Source organism: Solea solea, chromosome 14 (genome assembly GCF_958295425.1).
Source record: "Solea solea chromosome 14, fSolSol10.1, whole genome shotgun sequence".
Lineage (NCBI taxonomy): Eukaryota > Metazoa > Chordata > Actinopteri > Pleuronectiformes > Soleidae > Solea > Solea solea.
Genome location: NC_081147.1, coordinates 4,884,836 through 4,907,247, shown reverse-complemented (window position 1 = coordinate 4,907,247; position 22,412 = coordinate 4,884,836). Strand labels below are relative to the sequence as shown.

The 22,412-nt window shown below is 39.8% G+C and overlaps 2 protein-coding genes and 1 long non-coding RNA gene across 7 annotated transcripts; all 3 read left to right on the top strand.

Moving 5' to 3' along the window:
* The first annotated feature begins 967 nt into the window (after positions 1 to 967).
* Positions 968 to 2,104, top strand: LOC131473020 (dynein regulatory complex subunit 4-like). Its single transcript, XM_058650540.1, has one exon. The coding sequence runs from the start codon at positions 968 to 970 to the stop codon at positions 2,102 to 2,104; it is 1,137 nt and encodes a 378-aa protein (XP_058506523.1).
* Positions 2,105 to 4,463: 2,359 nt separating this feature from the next.
* LOC131472215 (cyclic AMP-responsive element-binding protein 1-like) lies at positions 4,464 to 13,390 on the top strand. 5 transcript variants are annotated; one of them, XM_058649136.1, is made up of 7 exons: positions 4,464 to 4,645; positions 8,240 to 8,356; positions 8,451 to 8,533; positions 8,860 to 8,987; positions 11,658 to 11,843; positions 11,934 to 12,087; positions 12,933 to 13,390. In XM_058649136.1, the coding sequence occupies exons 2-7, from the start codon at positions 8,306 to 8,308 to the stop codon at positions 13,075 to 13,077; spliced, it is 747 nt and encodes a 248-aa protein (XP_058505119.1). In that variant the 5' UTR covers positions 4,464 to 4,645; positions 8,240 to 8,305; the 3' UTR covers positions 13,078 to 13,390. The 5 variants fall into 5 exon arrangements, with proteins under 5 accessions (XP_058505119.1, XP_058505120.1, XP_058505122.1 ...); XM_058649137.1 differs by having other exon boundaries at positions 4,465 to 4,645; positions 8,240 to 8,341; positions 12,933 to 13,386; XM_058649139.1 differs by lacking the exon at positions 4,464 to 4,645 and having other exon boundaries at positions 8,275 to 8,341; positions 8,451 to 8,711; positions 12,933 to 13,384.
* Positions 13,391 to 14,877: 1,487 nt separating this feature from the next.
* Positions 14,878 to 18,725, top strand: LOC131472879 (uncharacterized). Its single transcript, XR_009242144.1, has 6 exons — positions 14,878 to 14,922; positions 15,236 to 15,390; positions 15,616 to 15,700; positions 16,969 to 17,058; positions 18,520 to 18,594; positions 18,678 to 18,725. It is a non-coding gene; the product is annotated as an uncharacterized LOC131472879 (long non-coding RNA).
* Positions 18,726 to 22,412: the final 3,687 nt, after the last annotated feature.

The following is a 22,412-nucleotide window of genomic DNA, read 5'->3' as shown; positions in this document are numbered from 1 at the left end:
AAAGAAAGAGTAGCGACGGTATGTTGGAGAATTTTTTTTAAAAAGAAAGGAAGCCAGGGGAGCTCAAAGAGAGATGCAGAGGGATCACATCACCCTCTTCCACTTAAGCATGGCACCTGGACTGAGGTGTGTGCAGCCAGACAGACAGTCGTGGCTGTCAATTGTGTTGAAATGGTTCACTCTGAATAATTTGATACAATTAAATATGGCGACATCTGCTGGTCAACCTTCAACATTGCATTTGCGTAATAATAGAGGGCAATGTGTCATGAAACAGTAAGGCTATGTTATAATGTTTGATGTGCATCTTGTTTTTTCTTTCACAGACATTGATAATATACTTGTGTTCTGTACTTCATATAATATACTTGTGTGTGTGTGACATCGTAAAATACTGTTTGTAGTAGAAATTTGGGTTTGCAATACAAATGTATTTACAACATGTACACTATAGCAATTGTAAATCGGTATGTAGATATAGTGTTTTTAGAATAGTGCAAATGTGAGCATATGTCAGTTTATCAAATTTTATGCTAATCCTACCTATACCTCACTCTCCCTGGTTGTCAATCAATGAAACTCTAGTATTAATGCACGCAAAGTTAAGAGGGATTTTGCCCGTTTATAAGCATTGATCGATAATCGTGGATTTCTTTTTAGCTCAAACTCAGGGAGCTACAAAGATACACACAAAAGGGTTCATTAAGTTCCCCTTAAACTAGTCAAACAGCTCATCTAGCAAACAAGAAGACCAAAATAAAGTGGGCCTTGTAACAGATATAGTAAATTGTCCTTATATAATTACCTTTGATGTCATGATGTAATCATGACATCATGCCTCTCATTGTAAGTTTTAAATAATATTATGGCTATTAACGGAAAAGGGTTTGGGTAAAGTCCTGCTGAACGACAAAGTGTTTAGCTTTCAAATCAGAGTTTTTGAAAGAACAGGTTTTGCTGTTTGACGATGCCCAAAGGTAAAGGCAAGAAGGGCAAGGATGCAATCTCGGTTGCAGAGCTGGACAAGATGTCCCCCGAGGACATGTCAGAGAAACAGCTGAAGAAGTACGTTATTTACCTCCAGGAGGAGCTTGAGATGGAGGGTCGGGAGAGGACATACTTCCAGCTGGATGTGGACAAACTGAATTCCTTCTTGGAAATGTGCAGTGGGGACCTGGAGGAGACGAAAGCAAAGCTGTTCCTCAAAGATATAGAGCGCAAGGAGGCAGACAAGCACCACCGAACGGAGATCGGGAAGTACGAGACGAAAGTGAAACACGCCGAGTTTGAGCTGCACAGCGCAGTCTCAGAAGTGAAGATGGAAGTCTCTGACTCTGCATCGCTGATCAAAAAACAGCAAACAGAGTTTGAGCTTGAGCTCCAGAGGATCAATCAAAATATGCATGAGGATCAGAGATTGGACAAAGTCATGAAAGAAACCAGTGTCAAGGAGGTCATAATAAAACATCAGTTGGAGCTGCTGGAGCTGAACCAAGACTATGACAAGAGAATCAGAGAAATGAAGGACCAGTATTGTAAGAAGTATCAGATGAAGATCAATGCAGATGAGAAAAAGCATTGGGAACTGGTCAAAAAGCACGAGGACCAGTTAAGAAGTGATGCTGACAACCTGATTCAGAAACATAAGGCCACTCTCAGAGCTGTGTCAGACAAACTCTCTACCTTGCAGACTGACGCGATGACGCAGGAGAAGGCGTTGGAGAAGAAGGTGGCAGAGCTACAGGTGCTGCTGACTCAAGTGGACAAAGACGTTTCGGCAGCTAAGCAGGAGAATGAATCTCTATGTAGTTCTGTGGAGAAATCTGAATTCAAGCTGACTGATCTTGACCGACGGATGCTTGACTACAACCAGCACAGGGGGGACATTGTTAAGAAAAAAGCTTGCATGAAGGTCATCACGGGTGAGCTGAGGGACGTGACGGTGAAGCATGAGCTGCTGCAGCATGAATTAGAGGAACATGAGAAGGAGTGCGAGGAGATGCAGAGAAAGCACAGGCAGGCCACGTGGGACCTGCAACAGCAAGGAGCTCTTAAGGAACAAGGTCTTCAGAGGAAGCTGGCCCTTCTGACACAAACTGGGTAGATTCTCAGCTGCCGTCGCCACCACTAGAACACCGGCAGCCGTTTCCATGATGGCACTCATGAGATCAGCTGCTGTCAGATCTAGGCCACATCTAAGCTACGGCAACACTGCAACCAAGATCTAACCTTCTAACCCCCATATTCCCATTGCATTTTAAGTAACAAAATCAGGATTGAGCCATTGGGTTTATTCATAGGCATGTAAACGAGAGCAACCCCTCCCACTACATGCAGAACATATGATGTGCATATGATCTCATGTTGCGTTGGGGCCTCATTTTATGCATCTTCGTCTTTCGGCTTCTGTCTTTAGGTGTCGCCGCAGCGGATCATCTACCTCCATCTTACCTTTTTCCTTTTGTCCTCCTGTAACACCAGCTGTTCTCATGTCCTCCTTAAAAACATAAATAAACCTTCTGTGTGGTCTTCCTCTTTTCCTCCTGCCTGGTAGCTCCTTCAACATCCTTTGTCCAATATTATCACTATGCCTCTGCTCATTACCAAACCATCTCAAGCTTATCTCTAATACTTTACTTCCAAACCATTCAACCTGAGCTGCACCTTGAATATGTTCATTTCTAATCCTGGTCTCTCCGCTCTGCCACCTCCAGCTCCGTCTTCTGTCTCCAGGCTATACATCATTTTACGCTCATGAGGCCCGCTCTCATCCTTTACCATATGATAGGGCAGCCTTTTGAGTGACAGCCTATCATCTATACCCTGCAGATCACAAACATGAAGCTGCTTTTAATTTGACGCAATATTTTCCAGCCAATTTCTTCATAGGCAGACAGACACAATCATGGCAAGATGACTCAGCATTCCCAACTGCATTGCCTGGCGAAATGTAGTTGAGAAATGTTCCCTCAGTGTAACTGCTGTAATCTCTTGAAACTAAAATGTGTTTTCCGGCCCTGACCTGGAAAGGGGTAACCCTGATGTAACTGGAAGTAAGTTTTTGAAGCCTATAGACTTTGTATAAAACTATAGTTTTGTCAGACACGGACAAATGAAACGGACTGTGCTGTCAACACCCTCTATACCGGGAACCAGCCCAAAACATTGAGGCTCACACTTTGTAAAAACATAGCTGCCAGCAGGGACACATTTAACAAATGGCTCAAAATAAAATCAAGTCCATTCTTTTTATTTTTCGTCCAGCTTCCTTTAGGAGTCACCACAGGGAGAAGCCAAAATAATATCTTAAGAATATGTTGATTTTCCTTGTGTCCTGCTGGATGTACTCAGTGAGTGCAAGCATCTGTGTCTCAAGCATTGCACAGCCAGTGCTATGAGTGAATACAACATGCAGCCACACTGAAAACACATCTGAACTATGCCTTTAACCTGACTTATAATGTGTATCTTGGCCTTGACCCTAACTAAAGCACATACACACACACAGTCCAAATAAAGGCTGCTGCTAAGTGAAATAAAATACAAGTTCTGCTACATAACATGTATGAATGTGTGTACTAGAAAGAGTGAGTGGTTTTTTTTTAGCTGTGCCTGCTGCTCTAAAGATATTAATAAACCTATACTGCCACTCGGTGGTCAAGTTATGTATTACATATCCTTCTACCCGATAATCAGGGATGGAGACTGTTTTATGAACTTAGTCCCTATACCAATCATTGGTATCTGTCTGAAACTGATAAAAAATCATTTTATATCTCATTTTATATATACTACATAAGTACTTCAATAAGCACAGACGGTAAAAAGGTTAATAAACAGAAGCAACAGCATTATTACGCTGTATTTACATTTACATTCACACAATGCTCATGTTCCTCAGCATAGCAGTTTGTGGCAACATTCCTGTGCTGCACAAAGATGCATTTTATATCACAACTTAGCAGGTGGTTTGGAAAAAACACACATCGTAAAGTAGCAACCATCAATCAATCAAAGCATCAAGCACTTATAAGTATATACTGTAGCGCAATTGTAGAGCACTTTTGCACAATAAAATCCACCCAAAACTAAAGCTATAGGTTTATGGCTTTAGCTTCTCATGCATGTGATCATCCATTCATGCCCACATTTGCCAGTCTGCCTGAAGACTAATACACAGTTTTAACTGAGTCATATTATGGGGCTGTATGTTTTTTGTTTTTATAGAAGCAGCCCACATCTTAGCATTTTTCTTAGCAAGTTTGACATAGATGAGATGAACAGTTGTTAAGAAGTAATGAAAGGAACTGATTATATTGCCATTATACAGTATATGTCTATGCAGTGGCTCCCAGTCCTCCCAGTCCTCGCCAGACTTTAGAACACAACGGGATTCTAATAAATGCTTTGAAGTAACGTTGTAAAAAGAATACAATTGCAAGTAAGAAGAATAAGATGACAGGATAAAAGGCCATGAGGTGGTATGATGGCATTATGTGCGAGTGATGACATCAGGCTAATGGTGACCTCCGAATTTGGTCAAGGTAAAGGAAAAGTCAAGGGAAGGCCAACTGCTGTTAAACACGGCAAAGAAGTTTTAAGAAGGGAGACGACTCCACTGAACCTGTGAGCCTTATCTCCACAGGTAGGTCATTTACCGTTGAAAGATAGAGTCCGACCAATATTATTTATGCTATATAGTGCGCCTGGCGATTTTTTGAGGCCCAAAATTGGTGATAGGGCTTGGAAACCACAGTTCATCTCCGACAAAAGCTGTGTTGTCACAGTGAATTGATGAGGATGCTTAAAAACAATAAAGGGAAGGGGGAGACACTGACTGGACCGTGCACAGCCGACATCTTTGCTTACCTTGTTTGTGGTGTAAATGGTCTTTATATTTATGTTTTTTAAATAGCACTTTGTCTTGATGACCACTCACACTTTCAGTATACTACTGCTTTATCCTCCACCGGAGGGTCACGGGGGCTGCTGTGCCAATCTCACATCGGATCAGTTTAGAAACTACAATTATTTAGCCTCTCATGTACAGTTCACTAACGGCTGGGTGCAGGACCTTCAAATCCTAAAGCCGGCAAACAGTGTGAACATTCAGATTAAAGTATGTGGAGCTACGTGGAGTCCAGATATATTATTGTTATTAAAATGTTATTAATATTATTCAGATATAATTAATATGATTTTGAAGGTATAAAGGCTCTCGGATAAGATGATGATGCTTCTCACGTCTCCATTATGCTTCATATGAACGTTGTCCAAAGGAGCTAGGATGTATGTATATACACATCTTTTGTACATGTACCTCCATTGGACGATGCAAAACTAACTCTATTGTGGGTTTTTTATCCCTTTGTGATCATTCGAGGAGCTGCTGCACCCCGTAACACGCAGCGGGTTCAAGTCCCCACCAGGTCGAAAGGGATGGGGTACCCCTGAGCAAGGTACCCAACCCCCATTGCTCCCCGGGCGCTACTCAGTGTGGCAGCCCACTGCTCCTAATTCTAGGATGGGTCAAAATGCAGAGAATAATTTCCCTAAGGGGATTAATAAAGTATCTAAACACAGCAACGTTTCACCAAAGGGCTGAGAAAATGTAGTTAACAGTACGGTAACAGTAAAAGATGGAGTAATGATCAAGAGTGCACATTCAAGCAGCAGCAACATAAACAATAACTGGCTGACACCCATGATGCAACACGGCGTGATGACAAGGTCAAATTGCCTATTGAGATGATTTGTGAGTCACTACACAATGCTGTATCAACATGTCCAAGGCATTTCCCCCTCCCACTCTTAATCACAGGTTCCCCTTTGAAAGTCTTGGTCTTGTCTTGATCTTGGATCCTTATTTAGTTGCAGAAAATTGTACTCAGTCAGGTTTTAATATAGTTTTATGCCAAGTGTCACATGACAGACAATATGTGCCCAGCCATGGAATAACCAATAACCTGGTTTAGGGAGAATTTTAGCCTCAAATATTTACCCCTTCTGGGAGCCAATAACCATATGATCACATTTACATAGTCCTGGTCTCGCTGACATCTGATATCTGTTAGCCCACAGGACAGAAACTATTGTAGTAGTTTGAACAATGGTTATCAATACCAGGTCTAGGGACCCCGAGGGTTCTATGATGAGGTCCCGGGGAGTTCCCAGAGGAAAAATAAAATGATATATGAAGGCAATATAAGAGTTGGAAGGATCAAAGATATATACGTATTTCTAATATCGAATAAAATAAAACAATATTTTAAGCGGCTCTGTGGTGTAGCGTGGATTGTTGACCCTCACCTAGCATCGCAGTCAATATTTCATACCCAAAGCTGTGTCAGTCACACATTATTCAAGCACATCAGGTTGGTTTGTTGTTCATATTATTAGCAGATGCTCACATGCTCCTGTTACAGCTTATAATACGATCATTTGATCAAACAGAAGTTTCAATAGAGATAGAGATAAAAAACGACAATACTGAGCTAGCTAATTATTGAATTATTAAAGCATGAACAACACTTTTTAATCCCTGTATGCTAGTTTGAATGAACTAACATAATGTAGATTAACAATGTTAATACTCACCCCATAAGAAGATAAGAGGATAATAAGAGGTCCAGTGTGCTTTCTTTTCATCACGGGCATCATGTCGTCATCTCAGTAAGTAACTACTCTCTTTCGGCCGCAAAAGAATCCATCTGCATCTGCGGAACATATTCTCAGCAGGGGGTGCTGAGAACAAAAACCTCAACGCAAAAAAAAAACCTCAACGCTGCACTTAACTCACAACTCACTACAAGGGAAGCAAAGCCATTAATAGAAATAGAGAGAAAATTAAACACAACGAGACGTCAGCCAGTTCTCAATTAAAAACCGTAAGGAAGTTTTAATTCACAGGTAATTCAGAGCGGAATCGGCCACATTATTTAAGCCTGCAAAAAACACAACAGCGCCATCCTGTGTATAATGGAACCAGAACTGTCCATGGTGCTGATCATCTTGGCAATGGCAACAGTAAACGATTTGTCACAGCTGTCCATGTAACTGTGGTGCGTAAAGGCGTGCTGCACAGCAGCAGCATTTGAGAAATAAGAGTGTCTTACCGCCTGAATCACACAACTCCAAATGTGGCCTTCCTCTCCGGGTTGGCGCTGATGATGCTCCTCATTAGGCTGCCAATGTCCAGACTGTCCAAAATATCCATATGGACTTGCATGGGCAAGTTGCGTCAGTCTTTTTTGTGTCATAGTTGTGCGTAACCATGTCTTCAGGCGGCGCAGAGTGGAAAATGTTCTCTCTGATGATGCAGCTGAGACGGGGAGGCATAAGCACAGTTTGATGAGGTTTTCAGCTTCTTTGAAAACAGCCCTCGTTTGTGGATGGAGTTGAGACTATGTCCTGCATGGTGTTACAGGGAGAGTCGCTGAAGACGTCTCTGATCATTTTAAGCTGCGTTTTTGTCATCCTGTGCTCATTTCAGTCCAGCTGTGGTGTGCTGTAAACTCCTGGCCACTGACTCACACGGCTCGAAAAGTGCTTCACAACACAGGAGGCCAAAATTGGTTTTAGCTTTCAGGGCCTTCTTATACAGCCTTCTGATTTTGGCTCTGGTCTCTCCCCTCACACTTTAGTCATCCTTAAGCAGCTCCAAAGTTTCAGTGATCCGTCTGAAATAAAATAAATGTAGGTGAACAGGAGTGTAGAAATAAATGTAAAGCATTTAGTTATTCTTTTATTTATTTATGCATTTATTTATTATTCATGTATTTATTTATGCATTTATTTATTTATACATCAGCTGTGAAGCATATACAACTGTCTTTGTAAAGTACTGCCACGATTTAGTTCTCTGCAAATTTGTCTTTCCTTGTCCATCTTCATTCGATGATAAAAATGCATTGCGGCTTCTTGAAGTGGCAGTAACAGTAACACGCCTCCACAGCAGTGCCTGCATATAATATAAAGTAGCCATGTTTCCTTTGTGACGTTGCAGCCAAAAAACAACAAAAGCACTCTGCTGTGGCATCACCATACCCAACTTGGAATCGGTTCACAGCGATAAAACAAACCAAATTCAAGTACAAAGTTCATGGTTTTAAGACACACAATACTGCGATTTAAAGCATAGAGTGGCTTCGTCATGATTTCAACTTGCATATTCTGTAAAAAAAAACTTTTTCTATACCGGTGGCTGGTCACATATGGTCTTATCTCTTCTGAATTTCAGGTATCAACAAACCACACCTCAGCAACAAGTCCCACTGTTACGCTGGCTCAACTTCCAAATGAACAGATGGTTCAGGACCACTGTATCATCCAGGGTCAACAGGTCCAGGCTTTACGAGTACTTGACACATGTGCACAAGCTCAGTTTTGAGTACCATACCAGCTATTGCATTATGTTTATTTGACATATTTGGTTTATTTGTTTATTCCAGATCTCAGCTCAAAGTGAGGATTCACAGGACTCAATAGACAGTATGAGGAATAGAGAGACCATGTCATGGCGCCCTTCATACAGGTAACTCTTTAGGACAAAATGGTCTTGCACAAAGTGGCAGGAAGTTCCTATTGCTTTCTTTGTAATCATTATTTATCTCCATCTTCTTCTTCCCCCAAGGGATCACTTTTGGGGACTTCCCTCATTCATTTTCTGTGAGGGCACCCTACACAATCTGCCTTGCACAGATGAATGCCAGGTTGCAATTCCCAACCACAGTAGCCACTGCAACTCCTGTTCTAGTTATCTATTTTGCCCAACTAGATTTTTCAATATGTTCTGATTTGATCGGTTGATGTATATTAACTGTTTTTGTGAGAAACTCTAATGGTTGTTTATTGTAACAGGAGAATTCTGAACGATCTTTTATCCAATGCGCCACCTGACCCTCGTGCCCAGGAGGAAAAGGATCTATCTGCTGCGACTCCTACACCTGTCCCCACGCCCATGTACCAGCCCAGCAGTGGCCAATACAGTAAGTTATAAAGACTGGTTTAAAGTTACAGTTTGTGGTATTTCTGGGGCTATATTAGCATTTTTTTTTCTTAGAAAAAGCCATGTATAATAATATAATCACGACCCGCTACCGCAAAGTCCTCCACAATCGCGACACACCATGTTTCTACAGGAGCCTCACGCAGACAAACATACAGTACATATGTCGCGCTGGAAAAGCCAACTCCATCAACGAAGAAGAAATTATGTCACGTGACAGAGGAGGACGCTGTAGCGGAGATGATGGCGAATCTACGTCATCAAAGAAAAGAAAACACAGTGCCGAAAAACATGTTTGTGGCAGATGACAGGATAACACGAGTAAACATTGCTGTTACTGAGTGGAATCACTGATGGGGGACAGACATTTACAAACTGCACTGCACATCAAGATGAGAGACTTCCACCAGATGACCACGGACGGCCTGGTTTAGTTCAACCCAGCCCTGCACTGTCCATCAGTTTTGATGCAGTCAGAAGTCAGGAGAGGTCTGGGTAAGTTACAGACATTTGACTGTATTTACTGCATCATATCAACAACAATCATACACTGAGCTGATTCTATGTGACATCACTGTCTTCAACAGGACCAGGCTTCCAGACTGATGGACGTAAAACAGTTCACCACACTTACAATAAACCACTGAATCATGTGCGACTCAGACATTTTTTTTCGGTTACAGTATAGATATTTATGTGATAGTATTGAAAATAAAATACAAATATATCTGTTTATCTTTTATTATTTATTTCCTTTTCAGTATAGGAAGTATAAATATAAGTAAATTAGTGTAACATTATATTAAAATACGGAAAAACATGTACATAAAGCATTAATTCTTAAACTGTGGGCCGGGCCGTGAAAAGTAATTAAACATAAATAAATATGTTTTTAATATTCAGTTTTGCATTTAAGTTTTAAATAAGAAATAACTGTAAGGAATAAAACAAAACCATGGTGTATAAATGATGTATTCTTTTTATGTTCTTCATGGTTTAATATCGCGACATTTATGTGCAAGTATCCAGTAACAACTGGTCAGCACAGACCTAACATTTCAGTATTTGCACTCAATGATAATTTGTCAAGTTAAATAAATTGTAAATAGTTATTTATGTTGGTGGATAATTATGTCATTTGAGAGTGAGCACTTTGTTGTGAAGGTAAACCTTTCAAATATTATATGAAACCCAGCTGTAATAACCACATGCGTGCGTTGAAAGATATGCAAGTTCAGAAATAAAGTGAAGTGGACTGATTTTTGTATCGTCAAGTTCACATGAAAACAATAATATATATAGGCTTCAAATCTTGTGTCTTGATCAGGGTCATTATTTAGAGGATTTTCAGATTTCAAAGTGGCACTCTTACGTTTGGAAATGCCAAATAGCCACCTGTTCACAGAATACACAGCAGCCATGGATTCTGATATGACCGTTCTCACTCACATTGCAGGGCCACATATTGGACATATGTGTGATCTAGGATCACATCCTGAAGTGACACAAATATGATTTGAAAATTGTCTTTCTGTGTCTACACAGCCCTGAAAAAAAAAAAAAATCATAGCCAACGATGTCATGTGTCATGTTTGGACACTTCCTGAGGGATGAAAGGAGCTGTGGCGGATGGCTTTGAACTGTGATAGAGAGCTTCAGGCAGAGGGGGGCAACATTGCAACACTCAGTGTACAGCCTGCTGGACAATATAATAATTAGAAGAAGAAGACAAGAAAAAGGAGAACTGACTTATGGTAGTAGGAGTCAGTCACTACATTTGCATGCATGTTAAAAGTCAGATTTTAAGGTCTTTGCACACCATTTTTTTTGTGCAAATTATTCAAATGTATGTCCAATCAACACAGCTTTCACATAGGCCCAGTGCAAAACTGCAACCGTTTTCGGATTGTGGTTGATTTCCCCAAGCTTCCTTTTCCGACAAATTTACAGCTAACCAATCAGAAGGAGTGTTGTTGATGACGGTGGTGGATATTTACAAACAATTACAAGACGTGTGTAGGGGGGTTGTAATGGAGCTTCAGAGTTATAGTGTATGTATAACAAGCTTCAAAGAAGTTTTCACTGAACTGCTGTCTCCATGGCAGCAGCAGCAGCTGCGTGTTTATTAATTTCCTCGCTTCGTGCTTGATGTGCATGGAGGGGGTGTTGCAATTGGCATCCAAATGATCCATACTTTCAAACCATACATTCGCAACACGTCCAGTGTGCAAAGACCTTAAGAAAACAGTTTGGATTTCTGTGTCTGTGTTCTGTTTTTGTGTCATGTAAACATGTTAGTCTGAGTAAAATCCAATTTCTCCTGCATGTAACTGCATGAAACCACTAGATTGGAGTTGGAGTTCTATGTTCTGAGTCATCAAAGGACTTCACCGATGCCTATCAAGTAACACGAGATGCAATGTTGCCGCAGGAACTTTGAATTTCACGGAAGAGGATGACACTGGGATTAAGAACTTAAAACCTTTGAGGACCCTCTTACTGTGCAGTCTGCTGTAAATTGTTATTATAAGAAGACGAAAAAGACAGTTTGCTGCTCTGTGTTGCACTGGCATCCAACCATACTAAAAGTTAGTAAGACTATAACATCAGCTTAATTTAACAGGTTTCTGTCCTTTTTTAAATCACACAGTTGAACTCACACAGGGTGGAGCCATTCAACTAGCCAATAGTGGTACAAACCAGGTCCAGAGCCTCGAAACTTTGACGAAGACCAACACAGCAGCTGCTGCCCAGCCTGGAGCCATGATCCTCCAATATGCACAGACAAGGAATGGCCAGCAGATACTTGTTCCGGCTAACCCAATGGTTGTCCAAGGTGAGTCCAGTGCCTGTGCTTAAACAACAGTAAATGAACAAGCGATAAAAGTAGCGTTTACTTTCATTTTCTTCAATCTGCACTATTTAGCCACCCCCGGTGGGGTCCAGCCATACCAGCTCCGGACAGCCCCGGCGGGCTCCATGGCCCATGGGATGATTATGGCCTCTACCCCTGCCCTCCTCACCCAGGGTGCCACAAAGGAGGTCACTCGCAAACAAGAAGTCCGACTGATAAAGAACAGGTATGAACGTGAAGATAATCTGTGTCTTGTGTATTGTATCAGCAATTTCTCAGTATCCAAGACCGGGATTAAAGTTTGTCATCAAGTTCCGTGATGACGAAATTCCGTCAATATTAAAAAAATATAGAGGAGAAAAAAACAGCTATCACCTAATTTGCATTAAGTAGCTGCACTCTCTTGTTTTTTTTTTTTATGTCACAATTCCAAACCTCCTCTTTTATCCGGGCTTGGGACCAGCAAAATTGACTCAAAAGAGACACTCTGGCAGAGTTTTTTTAATTATTATTTTTAGTCATTTATTTTGTTTTATCTTACATTAACGGATCAGCCAGCAGTGGTTTTGCAGTCGTGGAGGGGTGAACATTAACTCTGACTGCAGTTGGATGCAACAGGTGGATTATTTGTACGACGACAATACAAAGTCAAGCCTTGCTAAAAGTATCAGATTTATTCAAAAGATTGAAAACACTGAAATGACATAAGAACAAAATGGCAAAACGAAAGCTGTTCAAAATCACCCTCTTTTTAAAATGCTACTTGTCTTGAGTATTTAAATGTTGTAGATTAAAGCCTTCAATGCTGTATTAGAGAACATAAGGTCTGTTGGGCTAAGTGCATGTGCACACTATACTTTTTTTACACGAAAACTTTTGGGAAGCAACTGAGCAGCAAAAAAAAAATCCCTGTTCAGGCTTGGTAACAATGCTTTGATGAATCTGGAGTCACATAGATGGTAGAGTGATGGTAATATCACATAGAATCTGGATATTAAAACAAAATTGAATAACATTCCCAAAAGCCTCCAAAAAACATTAAAAACAAACAATGTCTTATCCTTCCCACAGAGAGGCAGCCCGTGAATGTCGCAGGAAGAAGAAGGAGTATATTCAATATCTGCAAACCCGAGTGACCACCCTGGAGCACCAAAACAAGTTAATTGCCGAAGAAATTCAAGCCATTAAAGCCCTAAACAAGAAAAAACCTGAGTAGGACTAGAGTGGAGCCAATTTTCAGCCTTGATACCCAAGACCAGCCCAATGTTTTAGCGGTAGAGGAAATTGAATAAATGCAGGAATAGTTCAACAGTAGTTTTAATAATTTAATTAAATAATACCTCACATCAATAAACCATTAGTCAAATAAAGAATTTTAAAAATAAATGAGTTAGTCTCTTCATCTTCACTAGCTGCTGTTGTCTCACTGGTCACTGACTTTGTCACTTGACGCCTGTTTTGATCAGCATGAGAAAAATGTGGTACGTACAGAAATCTAGGGAAAAAAAAGGTACTGCAACTAGTTGAGTTTAATATATTTTAATTGGCAGTACATTGAGGTTATGTATATTGGATGTGCTAAATGATTTGACTACATCAATTTTAATATGGAATAAATTAATATTTTGAATCGGGATCTCACTGGGAATTATATATATCACTGGGAATTCTCCCGATTCTCCCAATAGGCCACTCCAGGCCTGGGATTTGGTGTCCTGAACACAAAAATGTAAACATCTAAAATACATTTTAGTTATTACTGTATAGGTTATTGCTTACAATACAGCTGCAATGTTGAGCTATTTCAGTGAAGCTCCATATGTACCCAGCCATGGAAAAACCAGGAATGTACGCTGAAGGGCATTTTGAGTTATTTACAGACACCGAAAGTGTGATTTCTAAGATTTCCATTAACGTCTAACATGGAAATCTGAAAATATTTGAAGAAGATGTGGCCATTTGAATGTAGGCACTGCTTTAGGTAGAATTTTAGCCTCAAAGATTTACACCTTCTGGGAGCCAAGACTCATAACAACAAATAGTGGATCAAATTTTTAAGATACAAAGATATTAAGAGACAAAGACATCTCGGACAGCACACTTGACATTGTTGGCTGTTACTTAAGACACACGTTGGATAGATTTGTCTGTAAAATCTACACTACAGAGGTTGAGATTGATTGTGAAGCCACTGTGCAGGTCCTATGGTAATAGATAAAAATAGTTGATTAAATAGTGACACTTGGGTGTAATAACATCCCCAAATACATCCTTCATTTCTGCCAACAAGTACATTTAACAACAAGAGATTAGCTCTTCTCACCTTTGGAGTCATCACAATCTCAGTAACATCTCGACATAACAGAAAGACATGCCAATATTGACAATCAGTAAATCCACCAATCGTGAGCTGATAAGTTATCAACTGTAAAACCATCAGCAAGCTTTTTTTAGATTATCCATCATAGGTTTTAAGATGACACTCAAACCACACATTTGACATGAGCGTATAGGGTACCAACAATGCTAAATGACAATGCACACAGCTTGTGTTTGTTTCTTTTTGACCCCAAAGGATTGACTACTTCAAATTCATCTTCATAAAAATGTAGCCTCAACACATTTGGGTGATCTTTAAAAAATGGTGTGATCCTGGATGTCCTTGTGAGAGCAATACAGTCACTTTTCAGCACCTTATCAATAGGTACATATGAATATGAGCCCATTATATGTACCTACAGAGTCCCTTAACTTATAATGGACAGGTACTGACATGTTAAGAATGGATTTATGAATATATATACACATATATATATATATATACGTATATATACACACACATACACATATATATATATACACACATACATACACATGTTATGTCAAAATAAAGGATTTCCCAAATTAACTGTGCCACAATAATCGTTGTCCCCATCTTTAATTGATAATTAGTGGAACTACAAAAAGTGACGTCACACAAAGCGTCCCGCCATCGTCGCCATTTAAGTGCGTCGCTGACGTAAACGGAATGCTGCCGACGCAAAGTGAGGGTGAGAGTGAGGTAAGTTTGAGCCAAATTAATGTTAACGGGATGATTATGTAGGCGCGGCAAGTGTACACCTTTGACGGTCTACAAATGTGGCTGTAAACTATCAAAAACAGCAGGTGTGTGGCGGTATGTGTGTGCGTGGGTGCGGGCGCTCTCAGCGGGTGTGTGTTGGAGGGTGTACGTCTTTGTTCTCTACGAGCGAGTGCGTGTGCTCATTAGTGACGAGTCGCTCCGTCACATTCACCCTCTCTCTGTGTTTCTCTGTCTCTCTCTTAATTGTTATTTTTCTCTTCTAGGCAGAAACAATATTATTTATGACTTTCAGGTTTGAAAATGCATGCCTATGTGCGTCACATTGAAGATAATGTCCGGAAGACCGTGTCAACGCATGACACAGAAAACTTCCACCCCCAAAGAAGAGGTACAGGACCCCAGAGGAAAGTGGCTCATGCTATGATAGACAAATATCAAAATTGTCAGGTAAAAATTCATACTGGCCTTACTAATTTTGTATCTTTGTCTTGTTAGTCATGATGGATCAAGAACATGTAAAAGCCCACTGTGTTAACTCATTTACCCTTTTCACACCACTGCTTTAGAAAATAACAGCTTACTATGTTATAATGTATTTTTAATATTGAGTATGTCATTTTTCAAGAGCTGGACCATCATTAGTATTGTATATTCTCTAATTGTGTCTCAAAGATAATGAAGAGGATTTCAGTGCCACCGGTGGAGAGCGGGGACGAAGAGCCAGCCTCTAATAACCAGTAGAAGTGGCATCAAACAGGTAAGTCAAACTTTTCATCATTTCAGTTACTATTGGGCATTAAAGGGATACTTTACCGGTTTTATACTCACTCATGCCAACGAAGGGTTGGGAGAACTTCTGAGTTCCGGGGGGGTCCGGCTAGCAATGGATTTTCATAGAATGGCAGCAGACAGTGCTCACTTTTGATTTATCCGTACTGACCCAAGTGTACTGAAGCCCTGACATGAAAAAAGTTGTGCAGAAATGTATATATGTATAAATAAAACTGCATACGACCAGTCCACTCACTGAGACTTTTTGAACGCTGCCACCTTGGAAGTTTAATGTCAATTGATGTCACTGGCGTTTGGTAACGTGCAATTATGGACTACTGACCCCAAATCGAAGTCACTAGGAATCACATGGTTGTGAGGTGAGAAAAGCACATTTGCACGTCTTACCAAACCCCACATCAAATTGGAGTCAGTGGTTTCTAACTGCGCATGTTACGAAACACCAGTGACATCATACTGTAGTCAAATTTGCAACTCAAATCCGAAAGTATGGGGGCTATGAACATCCAAAGACTACAGGAAAAAAATAAGGCGCTGTCTGAAGAGCTAAAGATAATCCGCAGTCTGAAGCTGCGCTTGCAAGAGCAGCTCCTCAGATCATTTGCCGTGATCTCCGTTATTTAAGCGGCAGCCGTCGGACCAGCAGTGCGATTGTTTTTTGTTGTTTCGTTAGAAAAAGCGTATGATAACAGTGATTTACTCGACTATTGTTTGTGGAAGTCAATTTATTTGTTGCTGGGACTGGGCAATGTTTAGCTGTGAATATACTGATTTACATGCAGATACCTTTTGTTAGACGCAATAGTTTAGGGGTGCTGTTCACGTGTGTATTTAAGTTTTTTAGATAATTAGTTAGAGAGGTTTTCCTTTCTCGTTTTTTTAGGCTCCAGATTAGAGAGTTCTCCTTTGGTTTTATTTATTTGGCTATTTGAACAGCATCCGTTCGTCCTTTGTTTCCCTTTAGTACCTTGCCTCCTTTTGTTGAAACAATTTAAGCTTTTATTTAACAAATACCTTTGTTTTAACCGATAAACATCTGGTTTTATGTTACTTCCCTCTACCCCTTAAGCGTGGTTGTAACGGTCTGTGTAGAGTGTCAGAATAATTGGTGCAGCGCCTATAGCCACCATCAGACTCGGAGGGCAAACCGTGCCGCTTCCTAGGTGTGATTTTTTTTTTTTTTTTCTTCTACAGTTTATAATGTTATTCATATTTATTTATTCTATCCTACAGGGATCCTGAAGCAGTCTCTCCCCGAATCTGGAAGCATGTCTGGAAGCAGAACCTGAAGTGATCACCCCAGAGTTGGACGAAGAAGGAAAGGTAACCATTTCACTCACAGTTTTAGATTGGTACCCTCTTTCAAAGGGATGTTAACCGCTAATTGGTCAGCCGCCAACACACGCTCAGTCATAATTTGTAGGGATGCGCCTGTCCAACTTTTCCAGTCTCGATACTGATGCCGATACCCGGGCTTTGCATATCGGTCGATACCTGATACCATTGATGAATTAATAAACTGTACACCTCACCATGTGGAAGAGACTATAGGCATCAGGCTTGACTTAAACATTACTTTCCTAACTCTGTAAAACTTAATGTAACAAAGCAACACACAGATTCAAATGTACTGAATTGTTATCAACTTATTAATTTGTTATTAAAATAAACAGCTGAACCTTTGAATTAAGTAAATTAAATAACAAAATTATTTGTAAATATTTAGTGCAAACAGGAACTCAAAATAAAATATAGCAGTAGTGACAATGGTCCTATCTTACCATAATAAAGACAATTCAATCTTATTATTTACACCTGTGTAAATCAGTTTCACAGTATGTACATTTACACTGTTTTCTGTCCAGACTTTCTGTATGACACAATGAAGACAACATTGATAAACAAAGTACAAAACCTTATTTTAAAAAGTGCCCATACATCAATTTTTGCCAGTGGATTCAGCACCCTGCTACTCACAGACGTTATCAGGCTAACCAAGCTGTCAAGTCGTTTAAGAGGCTCTACCTGCTCCCCCTCAAAAGCCTTGATGGCCAACTGTACCTCACCCAGCACTGACTTCAAAAAAGTCAGATACTAAATATTTTGAGGATCACTGTACATGGAGTATAAAACCTCAGACATATAGCAGTGTTCACTGGACTTGGTCAATGCGAAATGCAGTTTAAGCACCTCCCACTGGTCCAAAATGTGTGAAAACACTGGTTCAATGGAGAGCCAACATGTGGCACACACCTTTTGTTATTTGTTAGGGTTTCTCCCCACAGTTGATGGTCTTATATATGGCATTGTATACCTCCCTGCCCTTTGGAGACACTGAAAACCAATTAGTCTCCCGTACCAAGTACTGGACACTACGGGGCATGGTGTCATTGAAAGCATCACTTACAGCAAGCTGCAGAGAGTGACACACACAGCAAATTAACACCAGATATTTTTTAAGACAACACTTCTTCAGGAAAGTCACAACAGCTAGGGCTATAGATCTGGCATCTCCTCCCTCCAACTCAGCAAGCCCTAGAAATGTTGAGACAACTATTTTAAACTTTGTTTTGAAATAGAAGCCTCCAATCTGCGGATTGAGCCTAATCACTATCACGTATCTCACAATTACCGAAGATTTACAAGTGAACGGACACAATTACAAAGTAGTTAAGCAAGATAAAATTAATAACCAACGTAAAATTATTATCTACAAATATACAAATGTAACAATTGTTTAGAATTGATATGTGTTCATAACTTCTTTGTGCATGTGTTTTTAAGATGGCCTCTTCTTCAAAAATCCCACAAATGCAGCAGGAGCATGAAGGTCTGCAGCTGAAGCTGCAGCTACTTGCGGTAAGTACAATAAAAAATATAACTATTAAGATGCTTTTCCAGTTACATGTAAAATATGTGCATCATTTCTTCTGTCTGAACAGTACTCATCCACTGACCCTGCTGTCCCAAGACACGTCTTGGCAGCCAGAATCCTGGACGTGGCCACAATTGTGGCCAATAAAATGAATTTGTATGAAAGACGGCTGAAAGGGGCACAAAAGTGGATGGAAAAAGAGGACGACTTAATGGTTGGTTAGTACTAATACATAAAATATGCAATAATAAATGTATTTGACAACTCTCAAAACCTATTGATGAAAGAAAACATGTCTTCCATGAGCAGATGCTGAAGGAAGAAGTGCTGGCAGGACACTGGCCAAAAGCTGGCCTTTGGAGAAATGATGCTCTGCAGAGCAGTCATAGGTACAGTATGAAATGTGTTATTGCAAGGACGATCATCATACGTTTTGTGGTGGAACAATAGTCTATTTTATATTTTCCCCTCACTTCTGTGACCCAGTCACACTTCTGTCATGCCAAAGCTCAGACATAACGTCTGCATGTGGGACTCACCTATCTGCAGAGGGATATGGAAGTGTCCAATCTGTGGATTGAGCTACAAGTGAACGGACGTACAAGTACAAAGTAGTTAAGCAAGATAACATAAAAATACAACATTAAGTTATTATCTACAAATATAACAGTTGTTTAAAATTGATATGTGTTCATAACTTCTTTGTGCATGTGTTTTTAAGATGGCTTCACCTTCAAAAATCCCACAAATGCAGCAGGAGCATGAAGGCCTGCAGCTGAAGCTTTAGCTTGAAGTCTTTAGCTACAAGAGTTTATATTTACCCTGGAGTTGTTTTGGGCATTTGATAACTAACAATGTAAACAATAAAAAATTATTGCCTTACAAAAGATAAATAAAATTGTATCAATATTTTTCAATCAAATGAATTTCCTTAATAAACAAAACCTGTAAATTTACCATGAGTTTTGTGCCCAGTTCCCTGTAATCTACAGTGTTGGTTCCAACTAAATGATGACATGACTTTTATCAGAACAATGTACTCCCTTGGTTCATTCACATGAAGTACTGCAATACTTTTGATATTTTCAGGGAAGACAGTATTGCATCAGCAACAGCCATGTAAATCATACACAAAAGTAAAAAAAAAAATCTAATTAAATTTGAATGAATGCATTAAATAATTAAAGTAACTATAAACATTTCCATACTCACATTAAAATTACCATAAACATCACGTAAAAATACCATACCAACAAAAAATGCAAAATATCAAAAACCATGACAATAACCCCACCAACAATGTCAGTAATAAAAATAACAAAGGTATAAAAAATATGACTATCGAGATGCTTTTCCAGTTACATGTAAAATATGTGCATCATTTCTTCTGTCTCAACAATACTCATCCACCGACCCTACTGTCCCAAGACATGTCTTGGCAGCGAGGGTCCTGGACGTGGCCACGATTGTGGCAAATACAATAAACTCATGTGAGAGCTGAACAAAAATGAATTTCTGGAGAAGCAGCTGAAAGAGGCACAAAAGTGGATGGAAAAAGAGGACGACTTAATGGCTGGTTAGTACCAAAACATAAAATATGCAATAATAAATGTATTTGACAACTCTCAAAACCTATTGATGAAAGAAAACATGTTTTCCAGGAGCAGATGCTGAAGAAGATATCGACAGCAGTAATTTTGTGTCAAACGCAAACAAAAGAAATCATAAATGTGTCATTACAGATGCTTATCAACATAAATGGGTCTTTCATATTGACAGTCACAATGTCTTCAGAAGAAGACAAGGAAGAAGGTGAGACAGGTACAAAACTCAGACCTGACAGAAATAAGCAATAGAATGCAACAAAACATAAAACACATGGACTCATGATAAATCAAACTCTCTTTTTTTGCAGTGTCCCAGGAATAAAAAAAAATTAAGTATTACAGTGTGCAAATCAATCCAAACATAAAAACATGGACCTGACATATTTCTGATGGTAATTCTTTGTTTCTTTTCTCCCTTTTATAATACACTGAAAAGTCATTTTGAGTGTTTAAAAATAAAAAAAAACAAAGAAAAATGTGTTATTTTTTTATTGCAATAACTTAGACAGTATTGAAACTTTTATAACAACTATTTCTGATATGTGTTCATCTATTACAACTATCTGAACCACCTAAGGTGATAAAACACCACACAGGAAATGTGAAATGAATTTTCACCATTTTCACATAATGCTGTCTTCACATAGTCTAATCTATAAAATGAAACGCAATGTTACAAAAGCTGCAACACATGGTGGAGGCAGACAATATGTCATTTACATTCATCTACCATGGATTGTTGTATCCACCTAAAACTCAAGATGTGACACCACAGACCCGCCCTAAACATGTCTACAAAAGATGACCTCCCAACAGGAAGTGAACTGTAACTTTGCAGTACATTGCCCAATCTGCTCCAAACTTCAAACAGGAGACCGCCACCCACTCTAATGAGGTTGTTGCACACGTCTCGGTGGCTCCACAGCCCGACATGCACAGGGGCGGAGGTGAAAATAACTAGTACCGTTTCGGTACATTTATTTTCTTTGTCACTCAGATGCTGTAATAAAAAGCACCAGGGGCACAGCATCGGAGGCAGAAGCGGTAAATAAAAACGTGGCTCCGTAACCCCCGAGATCGGGACGGGGGAAGGAGCACGAGAAGGACATAATGGCTCTTTTTTTCTCTCTTTTGCTAGTTTTTAATTGATGTTTTTGAGTTGTTTCCTGTTTTCAAGTTAATAATGGTCAATGATGTTACATAGTGTTTCATAATGTTCCTTAATGTGTAATTAATAAACTTAATCCCACTTGTAAAAGAATAACTTCAATAACAACATGCCCCACACTACGCCCATACTCAGCCCAAAGTGGGGTTACTGTGGGCTTGCTGCAGGCCCACAATGGGCAACTGTGGGCAACCCAAACTCAGCCCACACAACAGTTTTTTCATGAATTGATGCCTACTTCATCATAAGAGTGTCACATCTCGAAAAATGGACCATGACGTTTTTAGGTTTTAAATGACAGATTATGCGCACAATAAGCAGAAATGTCATGCATTTTGAACTGGTAAAATTACAGGATGAGACGAAGAGGAGAGCTCAAAACACAAGTTAACTAGGTGACGGACGAAGACAAACTCACAACCAGACAAAGGAAGGGGGAGTGGTTATATACACTGAGGAATCAGGGAGACGACAACAAGACACAGGTGAAACGGGTTGGGTAATCACAGAGGGGAAAAGTAAAGTGCACACAGACAAGGGGTGAAAAAGACTTCAAAATAAGAGGAAATTTCACAATAAAATGACATTGACAACGGAACATGAGGGAGTTTTTCGGCTTGATTTGTGTCATTGTAATTTAAACATGAAATAAACAACCCACAATAATATATATGTTTTATATCTGGCCACATACAAATAGATCAATTATTAAAATGGTTAAAATAAACTTAAACATTTGATATAACATATGTGGATAACATCAGAGAGGACAATGAAGACAAACAGACCTGTGTGTGAGTGAGTGTGTGCGTTTTTCTATCCTGATGGAGACCACATCCTGACTTCACTCACACGGTGGGGCCCAGTTTTTCCCGTGGGGCCCATGAGCATTGCAATCAATAGAAAACAGCCTCCTGATAGGCCCTGCCCAGTTTTTTTGAAAAAAAAAAAATGGACCCCATGAAGTCAGTTTTCATGACAGAGTGTGTGTGGGATTGGGTCCCCAGTGGTCACAAATGGTATTGCA